We start from the raw sequence: 23,413 nt of genomic DNA on the forward strand, positions 1-23,413 counted from the left end.
CTCCTCTTTCTCGCTCTTTATTTCTCCCTGCTTTTTATCCTCTTCTCTTCTCTACATGTATTCGCTTCTCTCTCTCTCTCTCTCTACCACGACCTATGTGCCTGTAGTTGAGGCCTTAGTTGGAGGAGATTCTTCGGGGTGTGCGTCCAGGGTGCGCCAGCCCTGCTTCCGCCAACGACGACTCTTTCCACTTACTGAGCCACGCAACTCTAATTCAAACGGAAATTATTGGCCCGGTTGTCTGGCTCTTATGTTTCTTGTATGTATCTACCACTGCGATCAGGTTGATCTTGGTTTAGGTTCGACTCCCTTGCGCCTGCTGTTATCCTGGTGATTTTTCCTGGTCCTCTGGGGGGCCGCGAGAACAAATTGTGTCTCTGCTCATATAAACAAGATATATGGGCTTATATACAGTCATTTTTATATCAATCTACGCGCGTGAAAACAGGGTGCGCCAACACCTGCCTTACTGATTATTATTCTCACGGAGGATTTGATAACTTTTGGATTTATATATACGCTCCTTTTGGATAGATATATTTTTATGTTGAAGTTTACTGTGTTTCTTAAGAATTGGGATGTCGCATCACAAGCTGGTATTCGTGAATATCTTTTTCTTGCAATTGTTTTTTTATAGTTTAACTACGATAATTATTTTTTTAAACCGATTCACAATCCACAGTTGTTTTTGCACAGTGGGCTATGAAGTATTCGGGTAATATACCATGATTTTTACCATCATTATTTAATATCCTTGCCTCACCCTGCAGAATCCAATCGCGTGCGATTACGTGCGTCTTCATGTACCTGTGTGTCAAAGCTGGGTGACGGGTAAATAGGGGTGGCAAAATACCACAAGACGTATAGCGTACGACGCTAAAGAAGGATAAAAAAAAGACCATATTAATAATTTAACAAGGGGACCATGGCGAAGATCCACAGTGATGAGCCATCCGAACCAAGCCAGATCTTAATTCCGTGCTGTCAAACCCCTCGGGACTTCAGCGGCCTACTTCAGGTCGAGCTGTCCACCCCTATCGATTTCCGCCAATGAATTTTTTCAAAAACATCCGAACCGCTAGTCAACGAAAAGTTCATCCTGCAACAAGGGAACGAATAAAAAAGTGAGGTCAACAAACCTTTCATCGTACCTCACCCACTACATACAAAACAACCCCTAAATTTAACTCCATTAAAAATCTATTAAACCGTGTAACCCAAACCTAATTTTTTACATATACTACAATGCACAAAAAGTTTCCCATTAAAAGATGAAGAGTTTTACTTTACTTTAACTGTAATAATTTACAATCCTTAACAGAATCCCAACGTTATCCAACATATTTGCAAAGTCGGCCCTGGTTCTCTACAGTGCGCTACACGGCGATTGGACCACATTTGAATGAATGCCGTCCGGCATTCACACCTTTTTTCAACCCCTTCCAGACGGGCCGTGGTCTAGGAGGTGACTGGTGTGGGTATACAGGTTCACAGGACTCGAAGGGGTTTACGGTGGTTGACACGCGAGCTCTTACAAAGTTGCATATACCTACGTGCATGTACCCATATGTATGGAGATGCATACGTGTACACTTTTCTACCAGGTCGCTACAGATGCATATATAGATACTACATGCGAAAGAGGGCGACTGAACCACCTACCACCGTACGACGTATTACGCCCTCGCTAGTACGTACTACGAAATACTACGCCCTGTGATAGCAGGAGGTAGGAACGTGGGGTAATTAAGCGACTCCCACTACCGGGGACTTTGGATGCTTATGGGCGTAAATCCATTTCTTCTTTCAGCTATAGATGCACTTTATGTATCTATGGTCATTCATTCATCCATATTCCGTTCGAAGTTATTCACAATTATTCATTACCGGCTGCTTGACAGAAATGATTTTTAAGATATTATTTGAATCTTATAGAATATTGCATGAAACGACGCTTAACGCGCTCAGTTGCTTCGTTCAACGCAATCAGAAAAATTTTGAGGTTATGTATGTTATGTGGTTATGACTGATTCTTACATTTTTCCGCATCGATACGTGTCTTGTAGTTTCTGATTTCTTAGGACCATTATCTATGCATAGCGTAGGTGTTCCTAGAATAGAGGATACTCTTGTGGTTTTTTTTCTTATTTTTACGTATTACTTCTTCGCTCTCGAGATACGAACGGTGATACCGGGGTGTACAGTGGGTCTGCAAATTTTATGAGATACTTTATATGATTCAGGAGTGAAACAGAGCAAGTATGTTATTCAATGTGTGATTACCCATTCTTCAATTTTCATCATGTAGTGTCACAAAAAGAGAGTTATAACATTAGCAGATTTCGTTTATATAATTTAATTTGATTTTGAGGAGCAAGTGGAGTCCGTTAAAAAGATATCCTGGATTTCTGTTATAATTCGAATTTTACGATCCTCATTTTATCAGTGCATATTTACTTTGAAGACTATTGTGTTTAAATACGTATGTTTTGAATTTTTGTTTTTTTAACTGGAAATTCCGGCAAAAAATGCCAAGGAAAAGATTTACAAGAAATATCAATAAATACTGTGAACTCGGCATAAGCCCAATGAATAAGTATGAAATTAGAATTTCCCGCGAAAAACCCAGTAATTTTCCACTGATTTCGTAGTGCCATCTGTGATGCACAGTGGCGATTCTATCTCGATTTGACGGCTTTGCCTTTTGTCCGTACACGTGAGCCCGCATCTTGTTCGGATCGTACATTTTTGGCGCACAATTAGGTAATTTTACACCACTTTTTCAAAAATAACCATTATTAATAGTACATTGCATACATATCATGGGGGTGCGCAATTTTTTCCTACAATGTGATCACACGCGACAGTCAAAAATCCGCGAATCGTTTGTCTTAGTTGGAGGTTGCACGTTTCTCGTAAGCAGCTGTACACGGTGATCGAGAAATTTCGAATTTTCAATCACGTCCACGTTCATGATTTTTTTTGTAATTTCTGGTGCCAGCTGACAGACAAGCAACTCCATGTATTACATAACGGGCATCTGCATCAAAGTAGCTCATGGGGCTCTGTAGTTAATTCACATGAAATTACAGTAAGAATGCCGTCCGACGCTAAGAAAAAGCAGCAGCAAAAAAAGAAGGAGGCTGCCAAGGCAAGGCAAGCAGGCAACAAGAAAGCTGGCCAAGTCAACCAAACCAAATCTGCTGACGATAGCAAGGAACAGAGTCCTGCTCCAGGAACTGTTCAAAATGGAACCAATGGAACACCTCTTAGTGCTGAAGGTAATAATTATACTGTCTCATCCTTTTTACTTTTTTTGATTAATATTAATTTTTATAATTTTTGTACAGAGGCGCTATGTCTGAAGCTTGAAACAGATGCCAGGCTCAATGCAGAGGCTCGTTCGTGTACAGGATCTTTGGCATCTCATCCTCGTAGCAGAGATATAAAGATATCCAATTTCTCTATAACCTTCCATGGCTGTGAACTCTTGCAAGATACCATGTTAGAATTGAATTGTGGTAGACGTTATGGATTATTGGGTCTTAATGGTTCTGGAAAGTCTACCTTGCTGTCTGTAGTTGGGAACCGCGAAGTACCTATTCCGGAACAGATTGATATTTTCCATCTGACAAGAGAGATGCCAGCTAGCAATAAAACTGCACTCGAGTGTGTAATGGAGGTCGATGAGGAACGTGTCCGTCTAGAAAAACTGGCTGAAGAGCTAATCAATTGCGATGAAGAAGATGCGCAGGAACAGCTTATGGATGTTTATGAACGATTAGACGATATGGCTGCGGATACGGCGGAGGCTCGTGCTGCTCATTTACTATATGGTCTGGGTTTTACTCCTAAGATGCAAAGGATGCCAACAAAAGACTTTTCAGGAGGTTGGCGTATGCGCATCGCTCTTGCCAGGTAAAAATCACCAGCTACATTTCCAAATGCTGCATACTATATTAATCTATTTCTTACAATATAATTATTTTTCCTCAGAGCTCTGTACGTGAAACCTCACTTGCTCCTATTAGACGAGCCCACTAATCATCTTGATTTAGATGCCTGTGTCTGGCTTGAAGAAGAATTGAAGACCTATAAAAGAATTCTCGTGATTATATCTCACTCGCAAGATTTCCTTAATGGTATCTGTACCAATATTATTCATGTAAACAAAAAGCAATTGAAGTATTACACTGGTAACTACGAGGCCTTCATCAAGACTAGAATGGAACTACTCGAAAATCAAGCTAAACAATACAACTGGGAGCAGGATCAAATTGCGCATATGAAGAACTATATTGCCCGATTCGGTCACGGATCAGCTAAGCTGGCTAGGCAAGCTCAATCCAAGGAGAAAACTTTAGCTAAAATGGTTGCCCAGGGCCTTACAGAAAAGGTCACTAGTGATAAAATTCTCAACTTCTACTTCCCATCCTGTGGAACAATTCCTCCTCCGGTCATCATGGTGCAGAATGTCAGTTTCCGTTACACAGACGATTCGCCCTGGATCTATAAGAATCTGGAGTTCGGTATTGACCTGGACACCAGACTCGCTCTAGTAGGACCAAACGGAGCTGGAAAGAGTACACTTCTTAAATTGCTCTACGGTGACGTGAGTATTTTTAACACACTACTCAAACCTACTTTAATATCCCGGGTATAATATCCAATCACATTTCTACAGCTGGTGCCAAGTAGCGGAATGATCCGTAAGAATAGCCATCTTCGTATAGCAAGGTACCACCAGCATCTGCATGAACTGCTGGATCTAGACGTATCACCCTTAGACTATATGATGAGGGCTTTTCCTGACGTTAAGGAACGTGAAGAAATGCGAAAGATCATTGGCCGCTACGGATTGACGGGCCGTCAACAGGTACAATTAATCTATGAGTTATAATTTCTCAACATTTCGATACTCTTGAGTGAATGGAACCATTTGAGATCTATCCACTGATATAATATTTTTAATCGTAAATTAATCTCTGTTCAGGTCTGTCCAATTCGTCAACTTTCTGACGGTCAGCGGTGCCGAGTAGTATTTGCCTGGTTAGCTTGGCAAGTTCCACACCTGCTACTCATGGACGAACCTACTAATCATCTTGACATGGAAACAATTGACGCTCTTGCAGATGCTATCAATGATTTCGATGGCGGTATGGTGCTGGTCTCTCACGACTTCAGACTTATCAATCAGGTATGTTATCCTCTGAGGCATAGTGTTCCGTTAATGCTATGTATGAGGTAGAAAGACGATAGATTAAAAATTATTAAATTTTGTATCAAAATAGGTGGCAGAAGAAATTTGGGTGTGTGAGAATGAAACGGTGACCAAGTGGCAGGGCGGTATCTTGGACTATAAGGAACATCTGAAGAATAAGGTGTTAAAGGATAATCAGAAGAGACAGAAGGACTTTGCAAGTCGAGGCCAATAAATTCTTCGGGTGTTTTAATATTTTTTAAATGTCCTTCGGGTCTTTTTCCCATTTTCCATCGCACTCCTCCTCCTTCTCCTCTTTCTCTGTAGAAAATATAATCAAGAATTGAACCGCCAACACCGTTTCGAAGTGCGCTGCTGTGTAGCGTAATGGTGGTTTGAAACCTACTTAGTTAATTTATTTAAATGATAAATCAATAATATCCGAAACGCTGACAGATATTGCCGATTCAGGACACTCGCGTTGTCACGCTACTTTACTGGATCATACGATTATTGTCACGAAATTATACAGATAAAAAATTTAAGGTAATTGCTAAATGTTCATGAAATACACTGAATGGAGTAAGGAAAATAAATTTGTCGCAATTCTTTTTTCAACTATGGCTTTACTGAAATTTGAGATTAGCGATGGCACCTCTCGTTAATTTGATTCTTTCAAAATATAATGTATATCAAATATATATTATATACATTTATGTTATAATTAACAAATATCTTACATCAAACATGAATATAATGCTGTTATAATGTGGAAGACACGATGACATTCTATACGAATCGTCATCGTTATGTAACGTTTTACCGAACTGGTAAGATTTCTTATTATAAAATGTATTTTATACTATGAGATTCTTTGCACGGCGGTATAATCCGTTGAAAGAAACAGTGTAAAAACTTTATGTTTTATGCATAAAAAGATAGTTTGTCTTCTCAAAAATCGTGATACAAGAAGTTCATTTTATACAAAAGAACACTATGTGTACTGTGTAGTATGCAAGGTATAACAATATAAAAATAAGACTATCTTACATGTCCCATGCAATCTTGTCTAACTATATATATCGGAATTAATAACAATACTAAACCGATTTTCCTCTGTCATCATGACAATGTGCCGTGTATACAGTGATTAGAACACTTATCACTCTGGTATAAAAAAAAATCCACTAGTGATACTTTAAACTGGGGAATCAACTTACAAATATGCATCCACTTGGTTGTTTTTGTTTGAGACTTTACACCGAAGTGGACACTGGGATTGAACATGCTGCTTCCTGAGCCAATGCTGCATCTCGTAAAATCAACAAGTGGGAATCCATGTCATGAAGTGCTTGATCAATGAAGGCCAGTTTTCGTGCCTGATTCTTAGGCACACCATGCTTTGTCACCAGTGCCAAATTAGTGACTGCCAAAACAAGGGCTGCAACTCTGGCTTCCAAGAGCCTTGCATCCAGTGGTGGATACAGACTACGTACTACATCATCTACTCTGGGTGGTATACGCCTGGCAACCTATAAAGGAATGTTAAATTGTTGTGAAAGTCACAAATTACATCAAATAGATTATATATCAATCAGTATAATAGTTACGTCAACTATTTCAAGGGGTACTGTATTACTATTAACAGTTCCAGCAATGGCAGTGAGACTCGCTGCTAGTGAGTGGCAGGATCTCAGAACTGCTATACAAGGAGGAGCTAGACCAGTAGCATCATCCACCCATCTGTATTACAATAAGAAAATAATCATCTGTAATATTGTATATTGTGAGCAGTGATTGTACCTTTCAGCTCCAGCAAGCCATTCCTCTCCTTCCCATGCTTCTAAACCAAGACCAAGATCATTGTCTCCCTCGAGAAGATCAGAGTTCAGGTCCTGAGAATCTTTTTGATTCTAAAATATGTATACAAGATTGTTATTAAATTCCGACAACAATACAATAAATATAACTTACATAGTAATATCGTTGTCGTCGACAAATAACGAGGAGAACAAGAAGTGCCCCGAGAAATACCGCTGCTAGTGCACCTAGTGCAACTGCTACGACGGTTTCCATACCAGGTGCTCCTGAACTCGCCCCAGCGTTATTCACTGAAATTGGTGAACTCATCATTAAGAACTGGTACCCCTCAGTCCTCATTCCACTTTTTTCAGCTACTTTACAAAAATTAACGACCATTTACTCATGTAATTTAAAATGTCAACAACGTAGACGATCCCTTGACACTTCCCGGGGATTATTCATCTACCGTGGGAGGCGGAGACTGTCACCATCCTCACGCTGAATTCCCACTAGAGATGTATTCGTTTTGGAGTAGGCGTGAAAAGATGGCTCATAGTTGCCTATAGTCGTTCCTTGAAAACTATAGACGCAGAGGTTGTTGCGTGTGACGGCACAATCTAAGCTAATCTGAACCGTAAAATTGACAAGTGCCACATAGAATGTTATACAGTATTTAACCTACAAAATGGGAGATATTGTTGATTGGCAAAGTATAGAAAATGATGGTAAGTTTTAAAATCGAAAACATTTACTTTCTGCTATAAAATATATCGATTCTAAATTACATTGCTAGATATCTGTACTTTTTCTTGACAGAGTTTTTAAAACAATTCCTTAGCTGTGATGCAAAGCAATCGAATGTCAATCAGGTGTTATCAGTGGCACAGCAACTTAATAAATTGGGGCAAGGTAAATAAGAGATTTCTTAAGTGATGACTAAAAATTGAAATCTATACTTTATGCTATTGTGTAATTTTTTGTATATAGCGATAGCAGTTCTGGATACTGAACTGCAGAAACAGGTGCTTGCAAATCATGAAGATTTGTTATCTCAAGCAACGTGGGTTGAGAAATTGGAAGATGTCCTATCTATAATGCAGGCTCATGTACAAGTAATTTCAAAATGCATTAATTACAAGAACAATTAGCTTTCTCTTGGTTCTGTTTGTTTCATTAATATAATTATTTATATTTTCTATTATTAGAGTTTACTCTCTGCAGTTGAACGCTTACGTGGTAAAATTGTAGAGCCATTTAACAGAATAGAGACACAGACAATAATGCTGTCAAGGCTCCATGAAACCTCAGATCTTCTTAGAAGAGTATCTAGAATGCAGCACTTATCAAGACGACTGCATTCTCAAATGAACACCTGTTCATCTGGTCCTGATATTGTGAAAGCTGCTAATAGTCTACATGAGCTAGGTACCTAATACTACCTATAGGACAGATAATTAAATTTCATATAAAGAAATTGCTATTAGTTGTAAGGTATAATAACATTTTTCTTTAAATTTTTAGAACAACTAATGTCAGATGTAGATTTAAGTGGCCTCGATGTAGTTGCTGATGACCAGCAAGCAATAAAAGTTCACAGGGCAACAGTTCAGAGAATAGCAACACACACATTGACTCAGGGCTTACAATCTACTGACCGTACCCAGGTATCTACTGTGCAAACTTATCATTGTCTAAATCTATTGTATCAATAAAATGGAACAATAAACTTAACAAACAGGTTGGTACTGCAGTCCAGGTATTTTCAAATCTGGGTGTGCTACAAGGAGCTGTAGATACGACAGTGACATCAGCATTGTCTGAAGTAGAAAAAGTTGCAAGAGAAGCATTAGAGGTTTCGCTACCAACAAATCAGGATATAAAAAGAGGAGGTCCAGGAAGAGCAACACTACCATCCCCAGGTTCTTCAGGAAATTTACGCACGAAGCTCTGGGCCAATTTGGAACGACTATTCCAAGATTCTGTTTATACTCAATGTATTCAAGTAAGAACTGAGTTCACACAATCACAATACGATTTTATAAATTTCATACAATATGAATAAATACTTAATTGCAGATTGAATTGTTACAAAGAATATTACTAGAATACCATGCCAAAGGCTTTGACGATTTATCGGAAACATTTTGGAGTAAGATAACAACCCTTCTGGCTAAAGTCCTGCTTGAACGATCACAAGGTAAGTCATGTGAATTCTAATTAATACTAATATTTACTGTATGAAAATTAAACTTTTCGACTTGACACAGCATCGTCGTTCGTGAAGCAGGCATTGGAGGGCGAGTATCCAAAATTTCTACGCATTTATTTAGATCTCAGTAAACGTTTGAAAGAGCGTCCACAAGCGATTGGTACCTACACGATAAAGTAAGAACCCGCAACATAAATCAATTTATTAAGAATTACCTAGACATTAAAATTTCATTTCTTTCAGCCGGAATGTAATATCTTCCTTTGAGAATCCATATCTATCTCGTTCTGTATCACGACTCTTGGACCCGGTGCATACAATGTTCTCCGGTGATATCTCTCCTGGTCAGGATGACATCGACAGTCTAATCCGCACCGTGGCAAGGTTCTTAAAATTTCTTCATCACATAATAATCGACAAAGATCCACAAACTCTAAAACAACTAAATATTGATATCTAGTGAACTGAGTGTATCTCTCGTCGACGAAGGATTATCAACAGTAGTCGCCCGTAACGTTGGCAAAGCTATCCGCTTGTTCTGTTTAAAATGCGAGCAGGCATTGATAACTGATGGAGAAGCAAGTCAGGTGATAGATGCGCCTACACCAGGTCAACAGACGAATGTGACCTTGGCCAATCTTCTTCATTACTTATCAACGCAAACTAGTCGCGTTGTTGGAAATTTGGCTGGTAGTTTGCCAGCCGAAGGAGCTTCTATCATTGCAACAGCGCTTGAACAAATTGACGTTGTAACGAAGAATATTCTGACACCCTTATTGGCATCTGTCAATGATGCCATCGAGAGCATTATACTTACCATGCACGATGATCCAGAATTCCGAGAGTCAGTTTTCTTCAACTTTTACTCTTTGCTCTAGTGTCTTTCATTAAAGTTTATATTAAAATTCTTTTCATAGAACTGCCAGTCCTCTTGGCAAGGAGATTGGATGTTCCCTATATATGAGAGAACTCCAAGGTTTCATTTTACGTTGTGTAAATACTTTCCTGGTACCTTACAAGAATCAAACAGCTGTAGCTGAATGGTAAGTTTTTCCTTATACAATTCTTTGTACAAATATATAATTGATCATGATTACATGATCTCTTTCAGTTGTAAGAGCGTTGTATCACGATGTATTGAACTCTTTGTACGACACGCTTGCCTACTGAGACCGCTTACGGACTACGGTAGAGCTAAGCTCATCGCAGACTTTATCCAGGTAGATTATTATTATTTAAAAATTAAACGATATCATTAAATTTATGACGAGTTTCATTTCAGATGGAAGTGGCTGTAACACCATTGTGCAGAGGAGGCCAATTAGGTTTAAGCGAGCAGCAACAGTATAGAACACTAAGAGCTTTGAGGTCACTTTTACCACTAAGTCCAGAGGATATGGTGGAAAAGGTTCTGGAAGGTGGAGGCGAAGGTGGTGTGCCACCTTCTCTTGTTCTTCTACATCTATTTTCTGGAGCACCGTCTGATTTACCATCTCCGCACCAAGTAACCATTCTGTTTTTACAGCTTCATGCTGAAATACTGCAAATAAATTATACACCTTGTAACTATTACAGAGTGCTGGATGGTCCATCAGTAGATTATCCCACTGGATGGATAATCACACGAGTGAACGTGAACGACTGGCATTGAGCAGTGGACCACTTCAACGTTATCAAACTCTTGTACGACATAAAAATCTGCCATCGTTTCATCCACTGTTTCCACTTATGATGAAACTAGCCAGCCTTGGAGATCGTTAATGATATGCTTGGTGAGTAGAGGAAATATTTCTTAAATATCTTATTTATTCCTTTTAATATAAAGCAGCTACAAGAAAGTATCACATTGACTTAAGCATATATCCCTGGAATGGCACAATAAAACTAATATTACATAGAAAATAGTAAATCACGATAACGGAATAGCTTGATAAACCCAATAGAAAATCTTGTGTTTTAGAATGGCCTCGTTACTCATTCCATAACTTCTGTATGTGAGTTGTCTTCGATAAGTACATTCCCGCCATTAAAGTTACACTCAAAATTATAGTCCAATTGTACCTTTTCTTTTTCTTGGAAATATACGTTGCAGGTACTCCTAAATTATTCTCTTTGGCAATCTGAAATGTAAAAGCCACTTTTAGATATTCTGTAGGATTTGTGAATGGCGGATTTACGTTTTACCTTATCGGCTAGAGTCGTTACTTGGTGAATCTCTTTTTTCAATATTTTCAGGGTTTCCTGTGTCTTTCGAAGATTCTCATTGTAATCCAATTTCTCATTCGCAATGATGGCATTGTTCCCTTTAACTCTTTGTAAACCATTTTTGATATATTGGAAGCTTGAACCAATGACATTTATTTGCCTGGCCACATTGCCGAGTGATACAACGCCATCGTAGATTCTAAAGAACATAGAACGTCAAGTCAAGTGCTCCAATACTAGATTAATCAGCATATAATAAGGACTTACGTGTATGGTAAAGACTTTTTGATAGTCCCAATGCTTTGCACACTCCATTTTTTCACATGAAACTTCTGCAGATCTTCTATAAAACGTTTTCTGTGACAACTGATATCCATTCCCAACCGAATCAAATCATCTTCGTTTAGTTGCAGAAAAGTTCTCAGATCCATCCCGCAAAATAGTTTCTTATATTGTCGTAAGCCCATTCCGTATAAGATTCCAGAAATATCAAGGTTTACAGTTTCCTCATCCTTAGCACATAGCGAAGGAAACATATCGCGCCAACCAAGTATTTTTTTAGATTCGTAATTATCAAAGGTTTCCTCTTCTATACCCAATAGAGACAATATCTAGTTCATCAGACAAACATAAATTAATGATCAATCCTAAGAAAAATTCACAGTGATCAATGGTAAATTTATAAACCTTTCCAAATTCTTTGGCCATTGCAATATCTCTGATTGTTTGATTACGTCGATCCCTATGTGCTGGATTAGCTTTATGTTCCAGCAGAAGTTGTACTACCTCTACTCTGTTAGCAATAACAGCATAGAATAAAGCCTGAAATTCGTAAATAAGAGATATCAATCATCTTTTATTTAATTTACTATTGTATTGGCACTTACAGTATGTTCTTCGCTATCACACGCATCAATATCTTTTACATGTTTTAATAATTCTTCTATTACTTCTGGTTCTCTCATCTTGCAAGCGTACATTAGAGCAGTTTCTCTACAAGGTTATTCATTATTCATACTTTCTAATATAAAAAATTCATTGGAAAAATAAATATAATCACCGTTGCTTGCCAGTTGCATCCACATTAGCCCTTGCTTCAATTAAAAGGGACAGGCAGCATAAACATTTTTCTTTAGCTCCCTTTATTGAATTGCATAAAGCCATAAGTGGTGTGAAGCCATCTTTGTGTTTATTGGGATCTGCTCCTAATGATAGTAAATATTCAACGATATCTGGTTGAACCGATGCACAAGCATATAAGAGTGGACTCCATCCAGTGTATAGGAAATCATTTATGTTGTGTACTGTTGATATAGATATAAATATTTTTGTTTTAATATTAATTGAATATGTATCTACTATGAAAATAATATTTGTTAATATTTACAGTGAGCATATTCATCAATAACTTCAATCTGTCCAGCTATGCAAGCATTCATCAGAGTAAAGTCCAGTTCATGTGCATCCTGGCAAACATTCCCTTTATGAGCATTGGAAGTTTGTAAGTTCGTGGCAGTGGACTTCATGACATTTGACACTTGCACTGGAATGTCCTATCCAAACAATCATGAGCATAATGGATCATGAAACATAGCAAATTTTAATCCATTGTAGCAAGGTTCAATAAGCCGCAAAAATTGTAATTTAATAATGACACTTGTTATGCAATCTTTCCTAATAAACTGGCAGTTTATTAACACTGTTAATTTTTTCACAAACAGAGGTGGTTACGTGCATTAGGTTATGTTAATATATGTCCTACCGGGAGATGATCATCAGGGAACGAAAAGCCCTCGCAGTCGTCGCATTCATCATCAGAAAATCCAGCAGGTCTCGCATTCATTTTATAACGTAAATTCGTTTATTAGTTTAACTTGAAACGCATATGAAACAACACAAGAATCTAAGAAAACAGTTTGTCTATTGTTTGACAAACGCAGTAAACGTTTAACGACAAGAAATGAAATTGCATTCCACTCGTTTTTGTAAATGATGTACAATGACAACGGCACGTGAATCTGTAGAGATAGAAAGTTTGAAGATACAGTTCAGCATATTCCACATTTACAATTTTTGAAATTACTGCGACAACCAGCGACAACACATGTCGTGTGACGTCATACCTGTAACTCGTGCCTCTTGCTACTTCTGTTATTTGAAATAAAAATTTAAAAAATTCATAAAGCTAGAAAATATGGCGTAGTTTAATAAGTAATGGACCAATAATTTTATTCGAGCGGCAATAGGTAACACATCATCAACTTTTGCTTCTGCCTTTTAGTTATGAATATTTTATAAACTTAATATCTAATTTCCTATAGTAACCCAATGGTGTAATCTCGATTTATGTCCAACTTGCAAATTCGACGTATCAAAAGGTTGAAAATGAAATAGACGCATCTATTTTTTAAAATATTTTGTGCAGTTTTGGATACAATCGGATTTTGAAGTGAGAGTGCTGGCACATTTCGTCATTGGAGGAAGCCGAAAAGAAAGGAAGGAAGAAGTGAGAGTGAGCGGGGACTTGGACTGTTTATACCGGTAAGCTTTTTAAATTACATGTACGCTTATATTCCTAAAGATGAGTGCTTTAAATAATCATAGTGATTTAAGTAATTGTCCGTAAAAGACAAACTGGAAGGAGCTTGGCACTGAGTGATAAGCCAGCTACGTTTGCCAAAATAGAGTTATATACGCTAGCTTAACCTTTCAATATTATAAACGTCAAACGAATTGTGCCAAATAACCTATTTATGTTTGTAAGACAGCTGTTAAAGACCCAGTTGCACTTGAAGTTTTTATCAAAGGTAAATATTACAATTTTGTATATAATATGCATATTATCATATCAATGTATTTTCTATAGCTTTCATGCATAGATTATGTGAACTTACATAAGTGTTTAAGTTATGCTGTTGCAATAATATTAAACAATGTTTTAGATGTCTCGTCCACTTCTAGTCGCGTTTGACTTTGATCATACAATTGTCGATGACAATACAGATATTGTTGTCCGTAAATTACTACCAGAGGAGAAATTACCTGATTCAGTCAGAGGTTTGTATAGATCTGATGGCTGGACTGCATATATGAGAAAAATTTTCGAACTTCTTCATGCTAATGGTATAAGTCTTAGTCAAATAGACACTGCCATACAAAATATACTTCCTGTTGCTGGAATAGAGACATTACTTCATAAATTACATGACAGTAATTGTGAAATTATCATCATAAGTGATTCAAATTCACTGCTCATTAGTACATGGTTGAAGCATAAGAAATTAGATAACTTAATAGCTCAAGTTTTCACAAATCCTGCTTGGGCTAATGAGAATGGTATGATGTGTATAGATATGTATCATGTACAAGACTGGTGCAAACTGAGTACGAAGAATTTATGTAAAGGACATATCTTGGAAGAATATATAAAAAAAAGATTCGAGGATGGAGTACAGTTTGAGAAAATAATGTATGTTGGTGATGGTAGGAATGATCTCTGTCCTATCCTGCGCTTATCAGAAAATGATATAGCATTTCCAAGAAAGGAATATGCTCTTATAAAAATTTTAAATGATCCGCAAAGTGAAAAAGGTCAAAGTGTGAAAGCTCAAGTTTATCCATGGAACAATGCTACTGACATTCTCCACGAAATAATACAGAAAGTTAATCTTTGAAAGAAGAAATTACAGTATTTCTTATATTTTTAGGCTAACAAATATACTTAACTTACATATTACTATGATATGTATTATCACATTCAGCCTTATGATTTATTAAGGTACCTGTAATACATGTAAAATATATATATATATATATAATGTATATTATGTAAGCAATTAGACAAATCAACAATGCAAATTTTTAATCAAACAATGATTACAATTTATATCATAGACTGAAAGGTGTAAAGATATGTTCCAATTTTGTAGTTGTATATTGTCAACAGTCAATTAATGTATTATTAAATCCATTAAACAATATTACGCATATTCGCAATTTATAAGCGGCCATCGTCTTATAAAAATGCAAACTTTCGGGTGACTGCGCGCGCATTGAGTAAGGTTAAACTCGTATCCTATGACGTGCGTGTCTCAGCGACAATTACAGCTGTCGAGCGTTGATTTACTTATCGTTTTCGTGTCTAGTTTACGCTATAAAACAGTAAACCATGAATTGACAGCGTATCGCCTATTCAACGGATTCGTTTCATCGATTGTCCCCAGCAGTTGGTACTTTCTCTTGAGATTTGGACCGTGAACGCACGGTAGGACACTTTCTCCATGTATTATTTTATAGTCAACGTTTCACTGTATACTTAAGTGCTGATAACATTTGGAAATTGATAAGGATCTTATGAGTTTCTTCTTCATCTCTTTCAAGGGTCCCATTATGTCACTTAGAATTCTGATTTTTTTGTAGGCAGAGAGAAAATGGAAATACTTTAATAGATTTTTTCAGTTACATTTCTAAGCCTATGGGATGTTTGCATAATCGAAAACTCATTTGCTTACTGTTAGATTGCAAATTGAAGAAACTTGACATTTAGAAATTCTGTGCCCTATGATTGTTTTATGAAAATGGATGCACACTGTTTTCCTTCTCATTGTTGCCATCGTAGAGTCCCTGCATATTAAGCATATTGAGATTCAGAAAATTTCTTACTATACCAAACGATAAGCCTATTAGGAATACAATGTTTATGAGCCAGTCTGGTGATCTTGCACATAAAAATACTTTGGACAATACTTCTAGGAATAACGGAGTCCAGAGTAGTACACCAAATATCAATGACCTCCTTAACACTTGTGATATCATCTGTATTTTTGTTGTTTCTCTTGTTATGCTCATGTATTTATCAGATTCATCTGATTCCATGCTCCTAGTTTGTTCTAATACTGAGCTTAGGGTTTGCATATCATCCTTACTGGTTCCAACTTCAGCCCAAGCTTGAGAACATTCTCCCAGGTTTTTATTGCATTGCTCACTGCTCTCTGCGATAGAGCCTGATTTTACTTCTCGACTTCTAAATGCATCTATGGTTAATGGTTCTGAATGTGCTTTAACTTTATTTTCAATGGTTATCTTGTTCATAATATTATTTAATTCAAGTTTTTCAATAATACTTTGACACTTATACTTAGCACGAATATACAAAATACTGGATATTAATATTGGCACAAAGTAAACAAAAAATACAAGGCCAAGTAAATATATTTTTACAAAGCGTGTGTCAAGGAAACACTGATTTTTCATGCAAGATGGCATGTCCAGATTTCTTGTAGCTCCATGAGAGTCATAAAAAATATTATTCAATCTTGATTTCTTTAGCAGCGAACCATTTTGAAATGAAAATACATTATCTTCTGCAATAGGTCGATCATCCAATATATATACATTCACCTTATTCTGAATATTTTGTCTTTTGTTATTACTTAAGGAATTTCTTATCTTGTTCTTTATTTTATACTCTGACGTGACACTCTGAATACGTTTAACAATATCTGCATAGATTTCATCTTTGGATTTATGTGAATCAATTACTAATTTACTTTCTGTAGTTGATAAACTTCCACTATTAACTGCATCTACATTTTCCTTCTTTACAATAATGTTCTCTTGAAACTCTTGGACAACTGCTATCTGTGTAGAAGTTTCTGCATTGATTTTAGCATTAGCTTCTCTCATTGCATCCTCAAATAGTTCTACTTCAACCTTCTCCTTCTCTACATCGCTATCTGTTATTGTTGCTAATGTAATATCATCTTCTGACGTCTCAGTAACACTTTCATTGCCCCTTAAAATCGATGTGTCACTAGGACTCGTATCATTCTTGACAACAGTATATCGTTGACTCTGTACTCCTTTTTCGACTTTGTCTTTATCAAAATATTTTGTGACGTTCCACAATTCTGAGGTATCATAGTAACCGGAGGACTTTTCACTAGTAAAGTTATCTTCTGTCTCGTTAATCAATGATTGGATAAGCTTGTACACACTTGACACAACAGCATCTGTTTCTTTAGTATCTGGATTGGATAATCTGAGCGTTTCATCGCTTCCAATATAATCGTTATCCGCAGGTGTACTGTGCTCTTCCAATGATAATGATTCAAACTCCATGGGATCAGTTATAGCATAACAGTTTTCAAATGGAAAATTAACAGTGAAAACGCATTCCGTATCCTTCGCATCCCGCACACTGCTCATATCCTGAATTTTGGAAAAGTGCAAAATCGCCGTTAGGAGTACAGGCACAATCCATTGGCTTATAACACTCAGACTGGTCAGACTACCTTTATCATTTTTTAATTTGGTTATTTTCGTTTCATTACAGACGTTCAAAACTGTACTCCGAATATTCTCTCTGGTTACAGAATCCCGGGACAACCTCCTATCCTGTTTTGTATTATTTTTATTCTTTTGTTGCAATTCCATTAATTGCAAACATCTGTTATCCGTGCACGTTATGTCCCAGTTAGAATGCATGAAGAAACTTAAGAGCGATAGAAATGCATTGGCAAAAGGTACCAGAAACATTGCGTAATGCATAATAACGTGATTGAAGGTGCATGTCGATGAAGCCGATGAATTAAAATTCCCACCATCCGACTGATTGCTGTTGTATATTTTATGAAACTGTTGAAACGCTTCTTGGTACCTTTCTTCGTTTGTCATTCGTAGGAGCAATGTGCGATTGTCATTCGTATCATTGACCTCACTACTATACGGTATCCCATTAAGCACCTTAAGCTGATTTAGTAGTAATAATATCGCTGTAAACATTGAACTCAGTACGTCGGACGTGGAAAGTACATACATAGGAGTTCTTTTATACTGTCTGAGTCCCTTTCTAATTAACACTATTAAAGTCACCAGACTGGACAGCAGTAAAGAGTAACCAGCAGCACCCAATATAATTGAATGCATCTCACAAGTCTATGCTGGACTGTGTTATGTTCTGTATATCCAAGAAATGACTCTTCAAGAACACTATTGATTATTGGCCAAAATTGCACAGTGTAACTATTAACAATATTCCTCGATTTGTAGTGTCAAGTACTCTGGACGAAGTCCCGGTGACATATGTGGGTATAACAGAGTAACAACGGACATGTGGGCATTATTTCATGTAGAATATGAGGGTCTTTCATCGCTGAGTCAACAATTTTCTTAACTGTAAAGTATGAAAAGATATAGGGGCAGGGAAGAAAATTACTAATCCCTTGATAGCAAAGCATGCTGGCGTGACCGATTGTGAGATGAGATATTTGTTTGCTATAACTTTAAAGTATTGTTTCTAATAATCTCTCTTGTCTCAGTTTCAGTACGTCTAAGGATAAGATGTCTGTACGTCGCAGGACCAATCCTTACATGACCCAGCGCATATGGGATGCCATAAAGATCACCATACACCAAAGAAGTTTACCCAGTAATGATAGGGTTGTACGGCATTTGGCACGTGTATATGGTATAACAGAACATGCTGCGCAGCAAGAGCTGAATAAGGCTGTCGAAGATGGTTTAGTCTTTTTAAAGAAAGCACCTTCCAAGAATGGTCTTGAACAGGAGAGTTATAGACTCCCCATTGATCCTGTCCAAGATGATGGACATGATTGGTATTGTTGCAAGTGCCAGGAGGCAGGATTAGTCGAATGCTGCCAGCAATGTCACAGAGTCTTCCATTCTAACTGCCACGTTCCAGCTAACCCGGAGTTGAAGTACTGCAATTTTTGTGAGGTGTGTTAGTTTGATCAACAAATTATATGTTTCCGATAATAAAAATATTAATCGATTGACGGTTGTTTCACAGCATATAAATAACGACAGCTATAATGACAAGGTGGACTTGAATCATATACTTCGTTTTACCTGTGGACATCTCAAGGCTAAACTTCCTACTGAGATCACCAACAGGACAATTGTATTTGATAATACTCCAGTGGTCACTCCTCAAGGAGGATGCTCGGGATCTACCTGGGTGAGCGAAGGAGAGGATGCTTGGCGTCCTGGTGTATTAATTAAAAATCACATGGATCTCGCCATTATGGATTCGAAAACTAGTCGTAAAGAGTACAAGAACCTTGCAGAATTCCAAGCAGATGCTCACAATATTTTGCATAATATTATTGTGTATCATGGTGGTAAGTCATTTGGTATTCCCTGAATCAATGTGGGTGCGTTTATTATACCCATGCATAAACCACCTATGGCGCACGAGATATGTATATTTTGCTAAATGACCGATTCCCTATGTGATTACTCAGAGCACAGCGTGATATCAGAGATGGGCGTTACAATGTATCAAGACTGTTGTTATGATCTTCAAGAAATACGACGATGTGCCGACTGCTATCGAATATCTAATGAAAAGGCGGAGAAGATGTGGTTCTGTATACCTTGTGATCCTCCACATCAGCTAGTCTATGCCAAGCAAAAGGGATACCCATATTGGCCAGCTAAGGTCATGCAAGTTAACAATGACTTATATGACGTCAGATTTTTCGGTGGTCATCATATGAGGGCAAATATTGAGAAGCTATTCATACGCCCTATCAATGTCAGTCTGCAAAGTTTACAGGTATGTAGATGTAATCTGAATAACCTAGGGATATCATAAGAATCTTTAATGAATACTGTGTTATAAATCCACTTCATGTATTCATATATTTTGAGACCATTGAATCAGGTTGAGCGTAGACCCATATTTTACTCTCGTAGACTCAATTGATTTAGAAATAACCAAAAATCAACTGATTTTGATTTCTATAACAACTTGTTTCTGCATAGCCTTCAGAAAAAGGAAAATGGAAAGAAATGAAGGTATGCATTCGATAGTGGGCATTAATAACTTCCCCTTCCGAGAAACCCGAATATCAAAATCATAATGAATTAATAACGAAGCTCGTGAATGATAATAAGATCTTGTTTGCTTAGATCAAGAGGTCATCCGCCTGGAATCGAGCGTTTGACGAGTTGAAGCACCACCAGAATTTGTTAATGAAACTTGGAAAGGGAAACTTTGACTTATGCACATTCGATGACAACGACGGTCCGAAACCTGCAAAAATACGAAACATAGAATCACCAGGTTCGAAAAGCTCACCGAGCAGTCCTAGTGTGGCGAAGCAAGTTTTCAAAGATTTAAGAGTAAAAGTAGAACGTCTAAGTACAGACGGAAATTCTGAGATGCAGTCAGGAGCGGAAGGCACAAATCACAAAGAGGAAGGCTCGACAAGCAGGACAGGAAGCGAGGAGAGACAAGTGCCGTATTTACCAGTCGCCGAAGATGAACCTGCGAGAGAGATCTCGAGTACGTGTCCTCAGGGTTTAAAGAAGGAAGGTTCCCAAGAGGATATGGTAACGTCCAGTAGCCAGGAACCGAGGTCGAAGTGCGTCCTGGTTCAGACAGAACAAATTCAATCAGAAGTTCTACCTGCCAAGGTAAATAAGACGAATACTTTGTTATTTTATAAGAATACCTGGACCAGTATAGGACGTTCATATAAAAAAATTCATCACAGGGGAAGTCTTACGATAATTTCCAGGTGAAGAGGGAACGTAGAACATCGGATCAGCCGACGAACACCGCGCTTGAGAAACTTCGTCGTGAATTGGAGCTCGACAAGTGTAAGGAGCTTGAAAGACTGCAAGCCGAACACGCCAAAGAGATGCGGCAGCTCACCGATAAGCATCAACAGGTCATATCAGAAATCAAGAAAAAGCAGTGGGTAAGGATAACATGATAAATTTATATATAAACTCAACTGTACTCTAATCAATAAATATTGATTAATAATCATTCGCATCCTTTCTTTTTGCAGTGTTATAATTGTGAGGCAGAGGCAATATATCACTGCTGCTGGAACACTGCTTACTGCAGCACCGACTGTCAACAGGTACATTGGCAACGAGAACATAAGAGAGTCTGTCGACGTAAGCGCTAACCATGTGTTACGTACGACAAGCGGAAGAGTAAAATCCATTGGATTACTGGACCACGAGAAATGGCGACTCGTTAATCCTACGGTAGAAGCACCTTATACATTAATAATACCGACACGTAACTCGAGTACCTTTGTACGATTTCTCCAAGCACACTGACTGTCAAAAGCGCGTACCTCATCCTCTCCGAAAGAGAATTATGTATCGCATTTGTTCTCACTCCCAGCTCTAGGTGAGTAGAATTTAATCGTTTTAATCATAAGTACTATTAAAGTGGATTATATCTTTCTTTTACCCAACATTCTTAGCCGAAATATACGGAAAACAAATGGATATACTATAATATGGTATAATGTCTTCATTATTAATATCATAGTTTACTCACGTTTATTCTTTTCGTATAGGATCTGACTTTTTTGTTCTATTTTTTTCGAAAACAGTACACCCTACACATCCTATATTATTTCGACTTGTTTTTACGTTTTACTTGAACGCCGTATTGAAATCAATTACTATTAAGACAACACTATGATTGAAAAATTTAGATTTTCTGAGATATTGTCTAGAAAGCACTTACTCTCTTTACCCTATAGAAACATTTATCAAGAGGTCAAAATTATTGCTTAATACTATTTTTATTGTACTGTTATGGATCTCCGATTTGTTGTTCATTGTGAAAGAACTTAATCACAATGTCGTCTGCTATTCATTTATCCTTTTGAATCAATCTGTTTCATGGGACTGTCTTACTTTATATTAATTTTAGAAATACACTTGCTTAATCTTTGATCCCTTTGAACACTCCTGATATCTTTTTAGTACTGTAAGTCATAGATATACTTGTAAATATGTTTTTGCAAGTGTTCTTATATTCAATTTAATTAGTGCATCTGTCAAGTAATATTGTAGTAGATTTTGACTGCTACTATTCATTGATAGAGTTGGTTTTTCTTCTTTTCTTTTTTTATGTTCGAGAATTCGTTATTTGCCATTCCGAATTCAAGGAATCATAGGGTAATTCGCACCTACATAGAATACCGTAGAGAACTAATCGAAACAGTGCTGGCAGAATATACTACTTACATTAAATGCAATACTACTATTTGATAACTTTTACCCGGATTATTAATCGCTTAGTATAATTCATCTTCTGTACAATCAGCAGTTGTATAGCTCCACGTCAATTGTAATGTTTTCCTTATATCAATAGAGGGAAATTGTAGTAGGTGTGAGAGGATTTGATACTTGCACTCGTTTTTTCATAAATAAGATCACGTTCCAATGAAAAGGGGCACCTTGTAAAGTAAAACATAATTTATTGACCATCTGTTTCGTATATCTACGAGCTGGAATACCAACTGGTCATAATTGAATGTTTCTGAATATATTTTCTGTTTCTGTTAACGTATGGACAGTATACAGAGCAATGAGCGATACTTTGCCATTGTAAATTGTGAAAAATGCCATTTTCATGAATCGAATGCAGTCAGAATCTAATACAGATGAAGAATACCACCATCTATCTGTATTACTTCTGATGAATCTAACTTGTCACAAAGTATCATTGATTGCACTGCCAGTGGTATTTATGTTTTTGTTGTTAAATTTGGTAAATTAACTTGAAATATAATAAAAAGTTAACGAAATGAGAGGTCAGCCTTATAACGTGTAAGATGTGTGAGTATTATTAGACTGTACGGTGTAAAAAGCGTTGCGAACACATTGAAAATATCGTGACTGTGACGTGTACTATAATCCTGTAAAATATTATTATATTATCATTAAAATATCCATATGGCCGATTCGAATAAATTAGATTTCAAGAGGTATATTTGTATTTCGACAAACAATGCTATGTTTCTTCAGGGATGGAAATTGGTAGTTCGCATTTGCATACCACATCAGGATTTTACTCTGACTTGATTGACTCCTATAATCTTAGTATCAGTGTTACACAGAGCTGTATTAAAAAACAAATCTGTTGCACATCTGTATTGTTTATATTTAATAAAAACACCGGGTGAAAAAGTAAATTACAATGTACTATACTACTA

The 23,413-nt window shown here is 37.1% G+C and overlaps 7 protein-coding genes across 13 annotated transcripts; 4 read left to right on the top strand and 3 right to left on the bottom strand.

Annotated features, from left to right (window-relative positions):
* The first annotated feature begins 2,668 nt into the window (after positions 1–2,668).
* Positions 2,669–5,818, top strand: LOC107266383 (ATP-binding cassette sub-family F member 2). Of its 2 annotated transcripts, XM_015736815.2 has the most exons (7): positions 2,669–2,763; positions 3,093–3,281; positions 3,351–3,918; positions 3,997–4,612; positions 4,685–4,876; positions 4,994–5,197; positions 5,292–5,435. In XM_015736815.2, exons 2-7 carry the CDS (start codon positions 3,098–3,100, stop codon positions 5,433–5,435), a joined length of 1,908 nt encoding a protein of 635 aa, XP_015592301.1. In that variant the 5' UTR covers positions 2,669–2,763; positions 3,093–3,097. The 2 variants fall into 2 exon arrangements, with proteins under 2 accessions (XP_015592301.1, XP_015592300.1); XM_015736814.1 differs by lacking the exon at positions 2,669–2,763 and having other exon boundaries at positions 3,098–3,281; positions 5,292–5,818.
* On the bottom strand, positions 5,807–7,555 carry LOC107266389 (transmembrane protein 98). 2 transcript variants are annotated; one of them, XM_015736825.2, is made up of 5 exons: positions 7,397–7,533; positions 7,175–7,311; positions 7,004–7,113; positions 6,811–6,943; positions 5,807–6,732 (listed from the first exon to the last, which is right to left on the bottom strand). In XM_015736825.2, exons 2-5 carry the CDS (start codon positions 7,274–7,276, stop codon positions 6,457–6,459), a joined length of 621 nt encoding a protein of 206 aa, XP_015592311.1. In that variant the 5' UTR covers positions 7,277–7,311; positions 7,397–7,533; the 3' UTR covers positions 5,807–6,456. The 2 variants fall into 2 exon arrangements, with proteins under 2 accessions (XP_015592311.1, XP_015592309.1); XM_015736823.2 differs by having other exon boundaries at positions 7,175–7,555.
* A 32-nt stretch (positions 7,556–7,587) lies between these two features.
* LOC107266381 (conserved oligomeric Golgi complex subunit 5) lies at positions 7,588–13,137 on the top strand. Of its 2 annotated transcripts, none has more exons than XM_015736804.2 (15): positions 7,588–7,728; positions 7,820–7,912; positions 7,991–8,115; positions 8,209–8,428; positions 8,525–8,667; positions 8,742–9,005; positions 9,080–9,200; positions 9,271–9,388; positions 9,456–9,596; positions 9,673–10,056; positions 10,130–10,255; positions 10,324–10,432; positions 10,495–10,716; positions 10,788–10,984; positions 12,807–13,137. In XM_015736804.2, the coding sequence occupies exons 1-14, from the start codon at positions 7,689–7,691 to the stop codon at positions 10,971–10,973; spliced, it is 2,292 nt and encodes a 763-aa protein (XP_015592290.1). In that variant the 5' UTR covers positions 7,588–7,688; the 3' UTR covers positions 10,974–10,984; positions 12,807–13,137. The 2 variants fall into 2 exon arrangements, with proteins under 2 accessions (XP_015592290.1, XP_015592291.1); XM_015736805.2 differs by having other exon boundaries at positions 7,589–7,728; positions 7,842–7,912.
* Positions 10,999–13,328, bottom strand: LOC107266384. Its single transcript, XM_015736816.1, has 8 exons — positions 13,180–13,328; positions 12,805–12,970; positions 12,478–12,721; positions 12,305–12,410; positions 12,105–12,239; positions 11,685–12,028; positions 11,397–11,616; positions 10,999–11,332 (listed from the first exon to the last, which is right to left on the bottom strand). The coding sequence occupies exons 1-8, from the start codon at positions 13,258–13,260 to the stop codon at positions 11,183–11,185; spliced, it is 1,446 nt and encodes a 481-aa protein (XP_015592302.1). The 5' UTR covers positions 13,261–13,328; the 3' UTR covers positions 10,999–11,182.
* A 198-nt stretch (positions 13,329–13,526) lies between these two features.
* LOC107266382 (zinc finger MYND domain-containing protein 11) lies at positions 13,527–23,392 on the top strand. 2 transcript variants are annotated; one of them, XM_015736807.2, is made up of 9 exons: positions 13,527–13,663; positions 13,739–13,958; positions 18,737–19,154; positions 19,228–19,558; positions 19,682–19,995; positions 20,205–20,237; positions 20,352–20,858; positions 20,939–21,145; positions 21,239–23,392. In XM_015736807.2, the coding sequence occupies exons 3-9, from the start codon at positions 18,759–18,761 to the stop codon at positions 21,359–21,361; spliced, it is 1,911 nt and encodes a 636-aa protein (XP_015592293.1). In that variant the 5' UTR covers positions 13,527–13,663; positions 13,739–13,958; positions 18,737–18,758; the 3' UTR covers positions 21,362–23,392. The 2 variants fall into 2 exon arrangements, with proteins under 2 accessions (XP_015592293.1, XP_015592292.1); XM_015736806.2 differs by lacking the exons at positions 13,527–13,663; positions 13,739–13,958 and adding an exon at positions 15,440–15,681.
* LOC107266386 (pyridoxal phosphate phosphatase PHOSPHO2) lies at positions 13,965–15,153 on the top strand. Its single transcript, XM_015736818.2, has 2 exons — positions 13,965–14,224; positions 14,360–15,153. The coding sequence occupies exons 1-2, from the start codon at positions 14,171–14,173 to the stop codon at positions 15,089–15,091; spliced, it is 786 nt and encodes a 261-aa protein (XP_015592304.1). The 5' UTR covers positions 13,965–14,170; the 3' UTR covers positions 15,092–15,153.
* Positions 15,265–18,459, bottom strand: LOC107266380. 3 transcript variants are annotated; one of them, XR_003059329.1, is made up of 3 exons: positions 16,967–18,459; positions 15,929–16,040; positions 15,803–15,821 (listed from the first exon to the last, which is right to left on the bottom strand). XR_003059329.1 is itself a non-coding variant. In XM_025083638.1 (2 exons), the coding sequence occupies exons 1-2, from the start codon at positions 18,342–18,344 to the stop codon at positions 16,018–16,020; spliced, it is 1,401 nt and encodes a 466-aa protein (XP_024939406.1). In that variant the 5' UTR covers positions 18,345–18,459; the 3' UTR covers positions 15,265–16,017. The 3 variants fall into 3 exon arrangements, 1 of the variants encoding a protein (XP_024939406.1); XR_003059328.1 differs by having other exon boundaries at positions 15,265–15,821; positions 15,929–18,459; XM_025083638.1 differs by having other exon boundaries at positions 15,265–16,040.
* Positions 23,393–23,413: the final 21 nt, after the last annotated feature.

Source organism: Cephus cinctus, unplaced genomic scaffold, assembly GCF_000341935.2.
Source record: "Cephus cinctus unplaced genomic scaffold, Ccin1 Ccin1_scaffold0310, whole genome shotgun sequence".
Lineage (NCBI taxonomy): Eukaryota > Metazoa > Arthropoda > Insecta > Hymenoptera > Cephidae > Cephus > Cephus cinctus.